Source organism: Mus caroli, chromosome 1, assembly GCF_900094665.2.
Source record: "Mus caroli chromosome 1, CAROLI_EIJ_v1.1, whole genome shotgun sequence".
NCBI classification, from domain to species: domain Eukaryota; kingdom Metazoa; phylum Chordata; class Mammalia; order Rodentia; family Muridae; genus Mus; species Mus caroli.
The window spans coordinates 128,145,969-128,159,688 of NC_034570.1; the positions used below are offsets into that span (position 1 = coordinate 128,145,969).

Genomic DNA, 13,720 nt, shown 5'->3' on the forward strand with positions numbered 1-13,720 from the left:
TCTCTTTCTCTCTGTCACACACACATATTTAATAAAATTTTACCATGTGAAACCGAGCTCACAGCTAACTGAGAGACATTTTTCCTAACAGGAGTTTTTGGCTGCTCTCCAGGATGGTGTGACCTCGGGGATGAAGAGTCTCTTAGACTCTGGGCTGGAGACCGCACAGGACCTCAGGCAGGACCTCTCCAGGCAGAGTGCACAAGAGGAGGTAAGGGTGAGGAAGGATCTGGTCCTCCCGTTACACACTTGATCTTAAAGATGGATCTTGTGTAAAATACTTTAAAATGTACAAGTAACAGTGCAGCGCGGTGAGCTTATATATCATGTGTTTTAGTTTGTGATGAATTCTTTTTTATTGAAGAGGCGGATGGTGTCATGTCTCTGAAGCTCCTAAGCCATACAGAGTGTGGCAGCGACACCTACTGTTCACTCCCTGGATGTCTTTTCCTGCCTTTCTGTTAGGTCTTTATTTTCTACCTATAAACTGTAAGCGAGCACCTACTGATCCAGTCATCTTGAACTAAATGTTTTTCCAGGGGCATTTGCACCAGTGATTTCACATCAAGATACAGACCTAGTGATGATGTCAGCACCTTCTAAGGGTGCTCTGCCTCTTTGCAGATGACTAGCCCTGACTCATAAGCCGTGCTAGCTGTAGGCGAGATCTTCCACCCTAATCCCTTCCAACCCTCCAACACTAGATGGGAGAGGAAGGTTAGAAGACAAGGGGATGTAGACATCTTTAGACTACTTCATGCTGATTAGAGGTGTCGGGTTCCTTGGGGCAAGTCCAATCTCTGTCATCGGGATATCTCCAACCAGGAATCCGGCAATATTTATTATGTATACAGTGTTCTGTCTGCATGTGTGGCTGAAGGCCAGAGAGGGTACCAGATCTTACCGTAGGTCGTTGTGAGCTACTGTGCAGTTGCTGGGAATTGAACTCGGGACCTCGGGAAGAACAGCCAATGCTCTTAACCTCCAAGCCATCTCTCCAGCCTCCATATGCCTGGTTTTTTAAAGAAACCAAAATTCTCACTACAGCTAGGAATGAGGGCTGGAGAGACTGTAGTAAGCATTCTTGCAGAGAACCCAGGCTCAGTTCCCAACACCACACGGTGGCTCACAGCAGTCTGGCTGTAACTCCAGTATCAGGGGGTCTCATACCCTGTTCTGCCCTCTGATGGTAGCAGCCACATATGTGGTACACATATATATGTACAGGCAAAATCCCCATACATATAACACTTTAAATTTTTTTAAATAAAAATAAATACTAGGAACAGTGACTGGCAGCTGCTGAATTGTTCCTCTTGCTTGAACGTGCTGCACTGTCTGAATGTGTTGCCTCCTTGCTTGCATATCTTTGTTCATCTGTTTTAAAAGAAGAACAAAACCAAAGGAGTCCACACTGTCATGTCACTAAATCAAGATCTGTGACTCCTGTGCTATTGCAGTAGACGTGCTGCTGATCAGGTTCTGTGGCAGGACCACTGTAGAGAGGGACGCGCTGGGCTGTTAGGTCATAGTCAAAGCATTGCTGACACCGAGATTGGCTATGTCAGGAGCCCCATTCATCACTAATATCTTTTATCTACTGTGTGAGTTCTGTCTGTAAAACTTCCGCTGGCAGTAAGTTCAGAGTGTGGAATCGACAGTGATGAACGGTGGCGCAATGGCAGAGAGAAGTGCTCATGCTACTGTTAAAGCAGGTGTGCCTGTTAGCTTTGTCTCACACACACCCCACATACACACTTACCCCACATACCACATATACACACATACCACATATACACACACACCACATACACACACCACACAAATGCCACATACAAACTCATGCCACACACGCATGCCACATACATACACAAATCACACATACACACACACACATAACCCATACATACACACACACCTTATACATACATACACACGTACACATCCATACCCCCCCACACCTTATATACACACCACATACACCACACACACACTCTCCACATAAATAAAAGGAACTAAAAGGATTCTTCTCATAGACTCTGTTCTCCTTCCTTTTGTCGTTCTGTGGTCTGACATTATAGTTTGTTACATGGTGGGATTTTATTCATTGTATTCTTTGTCCCTTTTTTCTGTCTGTCTTTCTCTCTCTGTATGTGTGACTGTGTGCGTGGGGAGAGCGATCAGAGGTCAACCTTGGATGTTGTTCCTCTAGAACTTTCCACCTCAGTTTTTGAGACAGTATCACTCACTGATATCTCAGTTAGTCTAGACTGGCTTGCCTAGAGTCCTCTATCTTCCCTTCTCCATGCTGAGCATGGTGGGGATTGAACTTAGGTCCTCATGGTTAAGTGGCAAGTGCTTTACCAACTGAGCCATCTTAGCTGGATTCTTTCTGATTGTATTCTCCCAACTTAAAAGTCGGAAGAGCCTGTGGTAGGAGCTGGAGCAGTGGCTCGGCAGGTGAGGGTATTTACTGCTGTTCCCAAGATTGGGGCTGGAATCTCACTCAACACCCATGTCAGACAGCTCACAACCACCTGTAACCCCAGCTCCAGAGGATCATACATGCACACACACCACACAGCACACCCCATACACCACACATACACATACCATGTACCACACACATACACACAAATCACACATCACATACACACACACACACCATACACCACACACATAAAGAATAAATACAGCTCAATGCCGGAAGTGTCCACTCACCCTCTACTAGCATGGCGACCTCCTCCCAGTATCGCCAGCTGCTGAGTGACTATGGGCCTCCATCGCTAGGCTACACCCAGGGAACTGAAAATAGCCAGGTGCCTCAGAGTAAATATGCAGAGCTGCTGGCCATCATTGAAGAGTTGGGGAAAGAGGTCAGACCGACGTATGCAGGGAGCAAGAGCGCCATGGAGAAGCTAAAATGAGGCATCATTCATGCCCAGAGCCTGGTTCGGGAGTGCTTGGCTGAAACGGAAGGGAATGCCAGGTCCTAGCCCCTGGTCGGTCTGAAGGCCCATCTACTACTACTACGTGGAGATGAGAAGTTTTGTGCAAAATGCTAGTCATTTTTCTACCACAGTCATTAAGCTCTGAACCCACACTCAAAAGTTTGGGAGGACATTTTGCAGTAACTGACGATGTGCATTTTAAGTAGTTAGGAATGACCCAGCTCTTTTTTCTTTCCAAACATTTGAAAGATGTTTGTGAAGCCACTTCACAGCAAGCTATTGTTTGTCCCCAAATATCAGTGTCCCCTCTAACCTCCCTTTGGATATGTATCACCCCAGTTGACGTCCTTTCCCTGAGCTCACCTGCCTCCGAGGAGTTGAGTGCAAACCACAGTGCCTTTGCTCAGTAGCTGGCCCGCCTGTGTACAGTGTAGACCCTGCTTCATGGAGCTTCTGTGCCTAAGCGTTTGCATGACTGAGTGCTTGGAAGTCAGTCTTTAAAATGCACAGGTTATACATACAGAAGGAAGAGCCATCTACCCAACCTACCAAGCACCCTGCAGATGTCCATCCTGAGACTGGAGATCTCAGTTCTGCGTTTACTGTGAGCCCATCACAACATCTGGAAGAAAACGACTGAAACTGCTGCATCTTTGTATTTATTACTTGATGTAATAAAGCTTATTTTCATTAAAAAAAAGAATAAATACAATCAGGATTGCATTATAGACTCATAGAGGGCACTGAAATTATAGTTTCAAAGCTGGGTTCATGAGATGAAGTGTACTTTTCTTCTTCCTGAGAGTCAGTCTTACCACACAGATCTTGTTTACCTGGAACTCGAAGCTTGCAGGAGAGTAGTTCATGTGCCTCTCACTCCTGAGTGCTGGGATTAGAGGTGAGCCACCATGGCCTACTTTTCTTCTTACTGTAACTGCAAGTCTGAGCCGACCTAGACAAGAGCTTAGTGAATAAAGCCAATTAAACACACAGCAGCACCCCCTTGCAGAAGCTTGCCTCCATCTGAGGGGGGCAGCAGTGAGCAGTGGCCCAGCCAAGGCTTCACTGTTGATTTAGTTTAAGACTTGCACCACTGTGAGAGCTAGGTGTCCCCATCTGGGTCTGATTGTCAGTGGTAAGATGGGAAATACCATGTGCAGCATAGATCACAACTGAACATTTGTAACTTTCTCAAAGCACCTCATAGTTTTTGATAATTCAAAACCTCGCTTGCTTCTGAGAGAAGTTTCATGCCTATAAATATTTAAATAAAAGGCAAATTTTGAGATAGTTAGACATCAGAGTATATCCTCTCTTACATTTATATTTTATTATTAGTGTATGTGTGCGTGTGGAGACTTGTGTGTCATGACACATATGTGGATGTCAGAAGACAGCTTTGTGGAGTCATTCACCGGGGTCAACGTTAGGTCCTCAGGCTTGTGCCGCTGAGCCCAGTTCAGCTGTGCTATGTGGAAATCAATGTGTCATTTATTCTGAAGGAATTCCATCTATATGGTTTGAAGAACCTTCGAGCTGTCTTATGGAACTTTTATCTCTTCTGGATTCTAGACCAGAGCTCCCTGTCTGGTCTCGCCGGGGCCTAAGAATTGTGTTTCCTGGTGATTACTTGTTTACTGAAATATTTAACATTTCTCTAGGTCACTAAGCAGATGAAAGCCAGTACTGTGGAGTGGGTCGGGTCTCTGGAAAATGCCGTCGCTGAATGGAGGACGGTAGGAGGAGCTTTGCGTTGTTTTTGTCTGTCCCTGCGTTTGGTTCCTTTGTAGATATATTTATTTCCCCTGGCAGCCCCAGCTGGAGACAGCTCTGCTGTGCATGCTCACCAAGCACGCTTGTTTCCTAGACTTCCTTTGGCAGACTTAATGCACTTGTGTAGTAATAGGTCTATGGTGGCCCAGGGGCCACTCATGCCCCCTCTGTTTCTTAGTTACTAGCCTAGGAGCTGCCAGCTTGTACCTGACTGTAGTCATTATAGGCTAAAGAACACATTTAACACTAATGTGCTCACACAGTGTCAAATAGAGGAGAATTAGTATATTCTCATGTCACAGGTCACACTTTATAGAAAAAGAGAGATGGAGTATAAAAATCAGTGTACCGAAAAGGAGAGTAATGCCCATAGCTGAAGTATTTAAGTAAAGTAAATATTTAAAGAAATACTGTGAGGTTGAATTTTTTGAAATGAAATGTTAGCCTTTTATGGTGTTGGGTACTATGGTCTGTTTCTATGTGCTAGGATGTTAGGGCTGTGGTTTAAATTAAGATTAAATCCGTACTGCTTTTTAAAAGTAGCCATTGTTAATTTTGTATTTTGATCTTGCTTATAGAAATGAGGTTATGTACTGGTAAGAAAATTAAATGTTTCAATGTAGCTTCATTATACATTTCATTTTTGTCTGTGATATATATGTATGTATATATGCATATATTCTTTTATTTATTTGTTTGTTTGTTTGTTTTTGGTTTTTTGGGTTTTTGAGACAGGGCTTCTCTGTGTAGCCCTGGCTGTCCTGGAACTCACTCTGTAGACCAGGCTGGCCTTGAACTCCCAGGTGCTGGGATTAAAGGCATGTGTGCACCACCGCTGCCCAGCTGTATGTTCTTTCTAAGTATTAACTTTTTGTATACAGAAAAGCTTCAGAACTCAAGTACAAGAAGGTTCTAGACAACAAATTTCCAAGCTGTTAAGCCTTGCGTCAGAATTCTTGAAGCTGAAGTCGTGCTTGCAACAAACCGTTGAGATGATTGTATCTGCGCTGAGAGGTAGGCAGCCCCCTGGGGTCTGTGGCTGGACCTGTGTGATCGATCCCAGGACTCCCTTTTCCTCCTGGTCTGAGCTGTGACCACAGCCCACCCTACACTATGCCGGTGTGTTAAGTTCCCAGTGTAGGAGCTCGGGCTGCTGCTGCCAAGCATGTCAGCACCTCTGCCCAGAGTCAGGGAAGCCAGCGCTTGTCCATCAGAGAGGCACTTAACGGGATAACCTTCAGTGGTTGGAGTTGTGGTGTAGGGTCCCTTTTACTTAAAAGACTTGCTAGAGTCATGTGATAACACGTGCCGACACCTGGAACTGGTAGCCCACCTTCTCCTTTCCCTCTTTTGTAGGGTGCCCCAGTGACTTGCACTGTCTCAGAAGCTGCATCAAGACTATCTGCAGCCTGACTCGCAAGCTTCACAGTGACTTCAGCGCACTCTCTGCCTCTGCTGGCAGCAGCGGAAATGAACTGCCTCGTGCTGACTGTGAGGAACTAGAGTCTCTAGCTAAGTCACTCCTCCTATGTTTTGAATGTGGAGAAAGCCCTGGTTTGTCGAAACCCTGGGAGTCTTGTTCTTCGAATAGCAAGGAAGAGCAGTGCAAGTCAGACAGGGCTGACTGCGGGAAAAGCGAGCCAAGACACGTCTGTGAACCCCACGGAGACGCAACCCCAGCAGTGTCCTCTGGGGACTGCACCCACAATAGGATTCAGTGGGTGTGAAACCATTGTGCAGGCACTTGGTGACCGTCCATGACCAAAAAGGACACTTGGTGTCACTTTTCCTCGTGCAGGAGAACATAAAAAGAGAGGAGTGTAAATATTCCAAGTCCGTGCCTGTGTGTGGCCTCTCACTGGGTGTAGAAAGAGCTAACAGTGCGGAGTTCTGGCTTCAGAATGCCTCTGTGTGTGCTCAGAATTCTATAAGCAGATGAGTTTTAAACAAAGAATATTGTTTAAAAATGTTGAAATATTGGCATCAGAATGAAATTAAGGTATCAGGACCAAGTGAGTGACTGTGGCCCTAGTTTCTCATCTTAATTTTTTTTTATTGGTTATTTTATTTATTTGCATTTCAAATGTTATCCCCCTTCCCAATTTCCCCTCCACAAGCCTCCTAACCCCTCCCCCTCCCCCCTGCTTCTATGAGGGTGGTCCCCCACCCACCCACCCACTCCCACCTCACCACCCTGGTGCTGTCTAGCTGGTTCATTGGTCTGTTTGTAGATAGTTATTTTCTCCTGAATGGAAATCTAAACAGTTTGTTACTTTGGGCCTGTGCATTCTCTCCCCCAAATATAGCATATGGATTAAGTTTATGTGAAATTATCAGCACAGGTTTAACCAAGGTAGCTGACTAAAACTACAGCTCTTTGTCCAAGGATCAACTGTTTGCCATCTTCAATAATATATATGTGTGATTTGTTTCTTTTCAAACTGTACATAAAAAGATAATATAATTGCATATTAATAATATGACCAGATAGCATCATAGCTTACTGTGTTTTCTGTGTTCCACAGTGGTTGCTTCATTTATAAAATTTAAAAGTAGTAGTGAAGTGTAACCAGAACCACTTGGGAGGTCAGAGGCTGGCCCCCTTTTGATAGTGCTTGTTTTGCTAAAGGGTATTTAGTTTACATGTTGTTTGATGGAGATTAAAGATCCTTTTTATATTTCATAGCCTTAAAAACCCTTCATCTACAATCAAGTACTAAAGATAATATCCTACTTTAGGGTTTAATTAAGGAAATAGTTTATTTTTTACCTCAAGAATATGCGTAATTTGAAAGATATTTAGTATCTTAGCCTGGGTGACCTGAGCAGGTTCTGTAAGGGACTTCTTGTGAGTGGCCTGCTTTTGGCTGTAGCTGCTGCCTGTACATTCAGTGGAGCTTGGTGAAGCTGGCTTGAAGATACCTGTTGTTTTCTCTATGGGGAGAGATAGGAGAGCAGCGCTCCCTCCAGTGGTTGGCTGAGCCGTGGTGGTCCATCCCTTGTGCCTCCAGGAGCTTTGAAGAGTGCCCCATCTTGTCAGATGTGTGGCAGCAGAGTCACCAGGCCATTCTGAGTGCCCGTCCTGTCAGACAGAGAGGATTGGTTTCCTTTTCCCTCTTTGGCCACTGGGTTTCCTCCTGCGGTCCACTCTGTACCGGTCATTGCTCTGGAAGTAACACTTCTGTTACCGAGTTCCTACGCTGTGAAGTACGAGGAAGGGTTCTTCCTGAGCGCTGTACTTCCTTGAACTTACTCAAGTACCAAAATGGCAGTTTTCACCTTGCTGTGCAATAATTAATCTTTAGTTTCTCCATCTCTTCTCCCCCTTGTTTTGTTTTTTTGTTTGTTTGTTTGTTTGTTTTCCCTTGCTTTTAGACTTGATCCAGCTGAGCAGTGCAGTGTGGCCTTGCCCTGTCACCTTGCTGCCTTTGCCTCCTGAATGCTGGGGTTACAGTCCCCCAAACCCAAGCCCAAACCCAGCTAGTGTCTATCTTTCAAACTCATGTATGTCCTCAAAAATATTGTGGGTATGCTTGTAAGCTTATTTATATTTATGCTAAATAATCTGTTGTACTGTGTTCGAGTGGGTGGTGCAAAAGGCGTTGCTGTCAGAATCATGTGCATTGAAAAGTGTTGTAAAGGAAGTGCCTTTAATAAATCTCATGAGCTTCAGAACTGCCTCCTAATCCAGGACCTTTCTTATTGAATTATTTTAATTCACTTCACTAGTGATTTAAAAAATGTCACCGTGGCTCTGCCTGTCTACTACATATCAATTAAATAGAAAACACTAGATTCATGCTAGAAATCATTGTGGCCGCTGTGTCGCTTTTCTTGCTTGTTCCCTTTTAGAGGTGGGGACCGAATCCAGGTGCTGTCACTAAGCTACCACATAGCCCCTCCTTTCTCCCTCCTGAACAATGTCCCACCCTCTGGGTTGGCTGAACATGGAACAGCCTTATTTCCCAGTTCTCTGCTTGGAAGCTGGGCATGCGTTTTACGCACTGAACACTGTACTGCAGGCTGGCGAGTAACTACACCACCTTAAACGAGGCACTAGCTGCTTCCTTCCTGGTTCCTCATCTGCAGAAGGAAAAGTCCCATGAACTATGTCCGTGGGCACTGGGTGACAGAGAGGAAGGAGGGTGCTTGCCCAGTAGCAGATGATAAGCCAATGGTAGTCTCCCTTCTGTAACGAGCAGCAAAACCTTGTTACATAAACAACATGCCTTTAGTCCCAGCACTCAGGAGGCAGAGGCAGGCAGATCTCTGAGCTCGAGGACAGCCTGGTCTACACAGAGAAACCCTGTCTCAAATAAGATCAAACAGATGCCAATGTATGTGTATTACAGCCCTTGAAGCATGATGTGTTTAATAGTATATCTACCAACACTGGTTTCCACAGTAACTGATATAAGGATGAGTGAATTCCAGTGTTCACAGTCCATTCACGTCTTTTGGTGTCTATATTACAGTTGTCCAATCTGCTCAGCAATGTACTGTGATGGTTAGTTTTAATCGTCGGGTTGGCACATCTAGAGTCACCTGGGAAGAGAGTCTCACTGAGGGATTGTCTGTGTCAGGCTGGCCTGTGGGCACCTCTGTGTGGTGTTGGCTTGACTCCATTTGTCGAAGTGCTATTGCCTGGGCAGAGGTCTCTGAATTGTATAGGATGGAGAAAGTGAGTGGAGAACTACCATGCTTGCATTAATTCATTGTTCTCTGCTCTTGACTGGGAATAAACAAATAGCTGCTTCCAGGTCCTGCAGCCTTGTCTTATCTGTGATGATGGACTGTACCCTTAGCCAAATAAGTTGTCACCCTGAAGTCGCTTCTGTCCGGGTGTTTTATCATAAGAATAAAAAACTAGGGACATTAAAATTTTTCCAAAATGGCATCCTTGTGTGATTCCCTTTTAGTTAATCTCACTATAAAATGCATCACACATCCACAAAGTGCAAGCATCCCCGTGCCCGCTTTGATTCAAGCTCTGGGACACTGACAGTCGGCATGAACAGTCATGCCTAGGGCAGAGGTGTCTAAGTGCAGGCCTTTGTGTGTAAACAGCTGCCTTCTTGCCTGTAAGCATGGGGCTTGCTGGGCCCTGGTGGAACCTAGGTTGCTTCTCTTTGTCTCTACAAGCTAAGCTGAACCCACTTTGAACTTGTTCTTTCCCAGTTGGTGCCCTTATGGGCCATACATCACCAGCACGCTTTCGAGAGGACCAATGCAACGATCCATCACCCAGGTGAGTGGGGGCTTTTCTAACGTATTGCTCTTATCCATCAATGTGGTGGGCGGCAGCTCCAGTAATCTATTAGTGTAATATCCCATTGGGTGAGGCATATTGATAGGGCAAAGCTGGTCGATCTGTGAATTGTGGATATCTAGGAGTTCGGGTCAAGAAAGTAATGCAGATCTCAGGCTGGATTGATGTGGCTATGAATGGTATTTTATGATGTAAAGTTTACCTCTGATTTAGAAAGTAATTTAATGTTGGTGACAGCTTGGGTTCGGGCTAGGAGAGGTCAACCTGGCCGATATCTGGAGCTCTTGGAAGATGTATTCCAGGAATAAAGTACCGTTGTTGATACTTCTATTTCATTTTGCAATATGTCACTGGGGGCACCAGAAAATTGGCCCGAGAGTAAAGTTTTGCACATAAAGCAAAACAGGCTCATTTCATTGCCTGCCAGGTCAATAAATATGTGGGAGCGTGGCCTCCGGAAGCCTGCGACCATCAGCTTTAGCTGCTCGGAACTGCGTTCTCAGGGGCTCGTGCTTGACCCTGGTATCAGTGTATCACCTGTTCACGGCTCGTGCAAGGCTCTGGGGACCAGCAGTAGTAGTGTTTAGGTAGAGGAATAGAACAAAAGATGCAGGCCCTGGTGAGTGTCCAGTGGGGACCAAAATGGGGACACATGGTACTTTTTTTTTTTAAGATTTAGTAACTTAATTTATGTATATGAGTTATCTTCAGACACACCAGAAGAGGACATCAGATCTCATTACAGGTGGTTGTGAGCCACCAGTACTCTATTATAACATTGCCGCATTCCACTATTATTACTGCTATTCATCTCTCATTGCGCCTTTATAATCTGCTTTAGAACAGGTGTGTGTGCATATGAAAACACATAGTATGCATTTATTTATATATATATAATGTAATATATAATATTACATATATATTATATATAAATTATATATATTATATATATATAATGTAATATCTGTGCATATATAGGGTTTGATATTTTTTATCCATGGTTTTATGAACTACAGTGTAACTGGATGACAGCAAGCTTTCATTAAACATCACTTATTCATTCATATCAGTGATAAATGACAGCTGTTCATTAGCTCGGCTAATTCTTAACAATCCTCATGTAAGTTAGGTGGTGGCTTAGTCAGTGTTCTATTGCTGTGAAGAGATGCCATGACCACGGCAGGCAACTCTTATAAAAGGTGTTTAACTGGGGTTTGGTTACAGTTTGAGAGGGTTGGTTTCTTACCATCATGGTGAAAAGCACACAGGCATGGTGCTGAAGCAGCTGAGAGCTTTACTTTCTGATCCTCAGACACAGAAGGAGAGGATGGGGCCCTGGCAGAGGCTTTTATCTTTTTGGTTTTTGGAGACAGGGTTTCTCTGGGTAGCTCTGGCTGCTCTGTGGACCAGGCTTGACTCAAACTCTGAGAGCTATCTGCCTCTGCCTCCTGAGTGCTGGAATTAATAGTGTGCTCCACCACAAGTCAGCTGGCATAGGCTCTTGACACCTCAAAGCCCAACCCCAGTGACAAACTTCCTCCAGCAGGGCCACACCTTCTAATCTGTCTCAAACAGCTCCACTCGCTGGTGACTAAGCATCCAAATCTATGGACCTATAGGGACCATTCTCCTTCAGACCACGACAGGTGCTATTACTATCTCTGTTAAAGTTAAGGAAAATGAAGCATGAAAGAGTCAAAGAGGAACAACAATATGAACTAACCAGTACCCCCAGAGCTCGTGTCTCTAGCTGCATATGTAACAGAAGATGGCCTAGTCGGCCATCTTTGGGAAGAGAGGCCCCTTGGTCTTGCAAACTTTATATGCCCCCAGTACAGGGGAACGCCAGGGCCAAGAAATGGGAGTGGGTGGTTAGGGGAGCAGGGTGGGGAAAAGGTATAGGGGACTTTTGGGATAGCATTTGAAATGTAAATGAAGAAAATAATAAAAAAATGAGGGGAAAAAAAGAGTTGGGGCTGAAGAGATGACTCAGCCATTAAGAGCACCAACTGCTCTTCTGAAGGTCATGAGTTCAAATCCCAGCAACCACATGATGGCTCACAACCATCCATAATGAGATCTGATGCCCTCTTCTGGGGTGTCTGAAGACAGCTACAGTGTACTTACATATAATAAATAAATCTTAAAAAAAAAAAAAAAAGAGTTAAAGAGACTTGCCCAGTGTCACATGATGATAAATAAGGAGCCCAGGTGCTCTAGATGAGACATCTATTTTTGGTCAAGAGTAGAATCCAAAAACTTGGCTGCACATTGCAGTCACCCAATAGCTTTTTAAAACTCCCAACACTTGAGTCCTGACTGACACCCAGAGATTCAGATTTGATTGGTCTGGGAAGCAGATGACTCCTAAATGAGTTTGTAAAGCTTCCTAAGTATTTTGTATTGTGCCGCCAAGATGAGAATTGACTCTATATGTCAGTTAGTAAGACTTATCCAACAAGCCTACCTGTCCATCAGCAGATGAATAAATTAAAAAAAAAAAAAGGCATATACCTGCACAAGCAAATTTACAAAGAAAAGTGAAGTTGCCAGGTGTGGTGTACACACCTGTAGTTCTAGGATTTGGGAAGTGGGCAGGCAGATGTTCTTGGATAGGACTTTGGCTCAGTTCCCAGCATCCACATGGCAGCTCACAGTTGTCTGTATCTAGTTGCAGGGGATGTGACCACCTCTTCCATCCTCCACAGGCTCTGTATACATGTGGTGTACATACATGCATGCCGGCTAAACACCCATGCACATGAACATTAAAAAAGAAAGCAAGCCTATGCAAGACCATTCTTGACTACAAAGGGAATATAGTGAGTTCAAGGCCGCTATAGGTGACATGAAACCCCATCTCGATAAAGAGGAAGGGGACCTGAGTTTTGCTAGGAACTGAGATCACAGAGATCTGCATGCCAGAATGTTGAAATTAAAGACATGCCACTGGCCTGGCTGAACTCCTGCAGTTTTGAGCCTGGTCAATATCTACTGAATATGAAAAACTATTTATTTATGCCCTTCCCTCAGCCTTGAACAGGCTAGATAGACCTTAAGCGTTTGCCACAGTTGATCTTCCACTGATCTGGGTGGAGTCCTCCCGCCTTACCGCACCTGCAATTTCCTACCGGAGCAGACTACCCACTGAGCTTGCTTTGCAACCCAATCCAGCTGAAACAAAGTCTGGGTCTTCGGCTCTCCCTATAGAAATACAGTGCTAAATATTAAACTTTGAGACTTAATCAGAAACTTTTGTCTTGGCTTCATTCTTCACCCCTCCCCTCCTACCCCCGTCCTTTTTCATTTCCAGCCTTCCTTTCAGGTACCCAGTTCATCCATGGCTGCTGGACAGCTACATTTATTTATTTATTGACTCATTGTGGTGTCTCCACTAGTACAGTGCTAATTCATTTCATTTAGATGTATGCTCTGTGGTGGGATTGTTGGGTCCTAAGTAGCCCCCTTCCTGCTAGCCCCACCTTAGCTCCAGAGTCCCTCAGAGCAGCACAAACAGGGTTTTTCAGAACTTTTTTTTTTTTTGTTTTTCGAGACAGGGTTTCTCTGTGTAGCCTTGGCTGTCCTGGAACTCGCTTTGTAGACCAGGCTGGCCTCGAACTCAGAAATCTGCCTGCCTCTGCCTCCCGAGTGCTGGGATTAAAGGCGTGCGCCACCACCACCCGGCGGTTTTTCAGAATTTAACCAGATCACATGATTCCTTCCCTTG

General features: G+C 44.7%; 1 protein-coding gene and 1 pseudogene across 2 annotated transcripts in view; both read left to right on the top strand.

The window, feature by feature from the left end:
- Kif14 (kinesin family member 14) overlaps positions 1-9,621 on the top strand; it is a 64,509-nt gene extending 54,888 nt beyond the window's left edge. Inside the window, exons 26-29 of one of the 2 annotated variants that reach the window (XM_021160749.1) lie at positions 92-211; positions 4,613-4,687; positions 5,606-5,738; positions 6,081-9,621. In XM_021160749.1, the coding sequence (XP_021016408.1) occupies positions 92-211; positions 4,613-4,687; positions 5,606-5,738; positions 6,081-6,451 (699 nt within the window). In that variant the 3' untranslated portion in view covers positions 6,452-9,621. The remainder of the gene's footprint in view (positions 1-91; positions 212-4,612; positions 4,688-5,605; positions 5,739-6,080) is intronic. The other variant, XM_021160757.2, reaches the window with a different exon arrangement.
- Positions 2,703-2,996, top strand: LOC110293022 (annotated as a pseudogene).
- Positions 9,622-13,720: the final 4,099 nt, after the last annotated feature.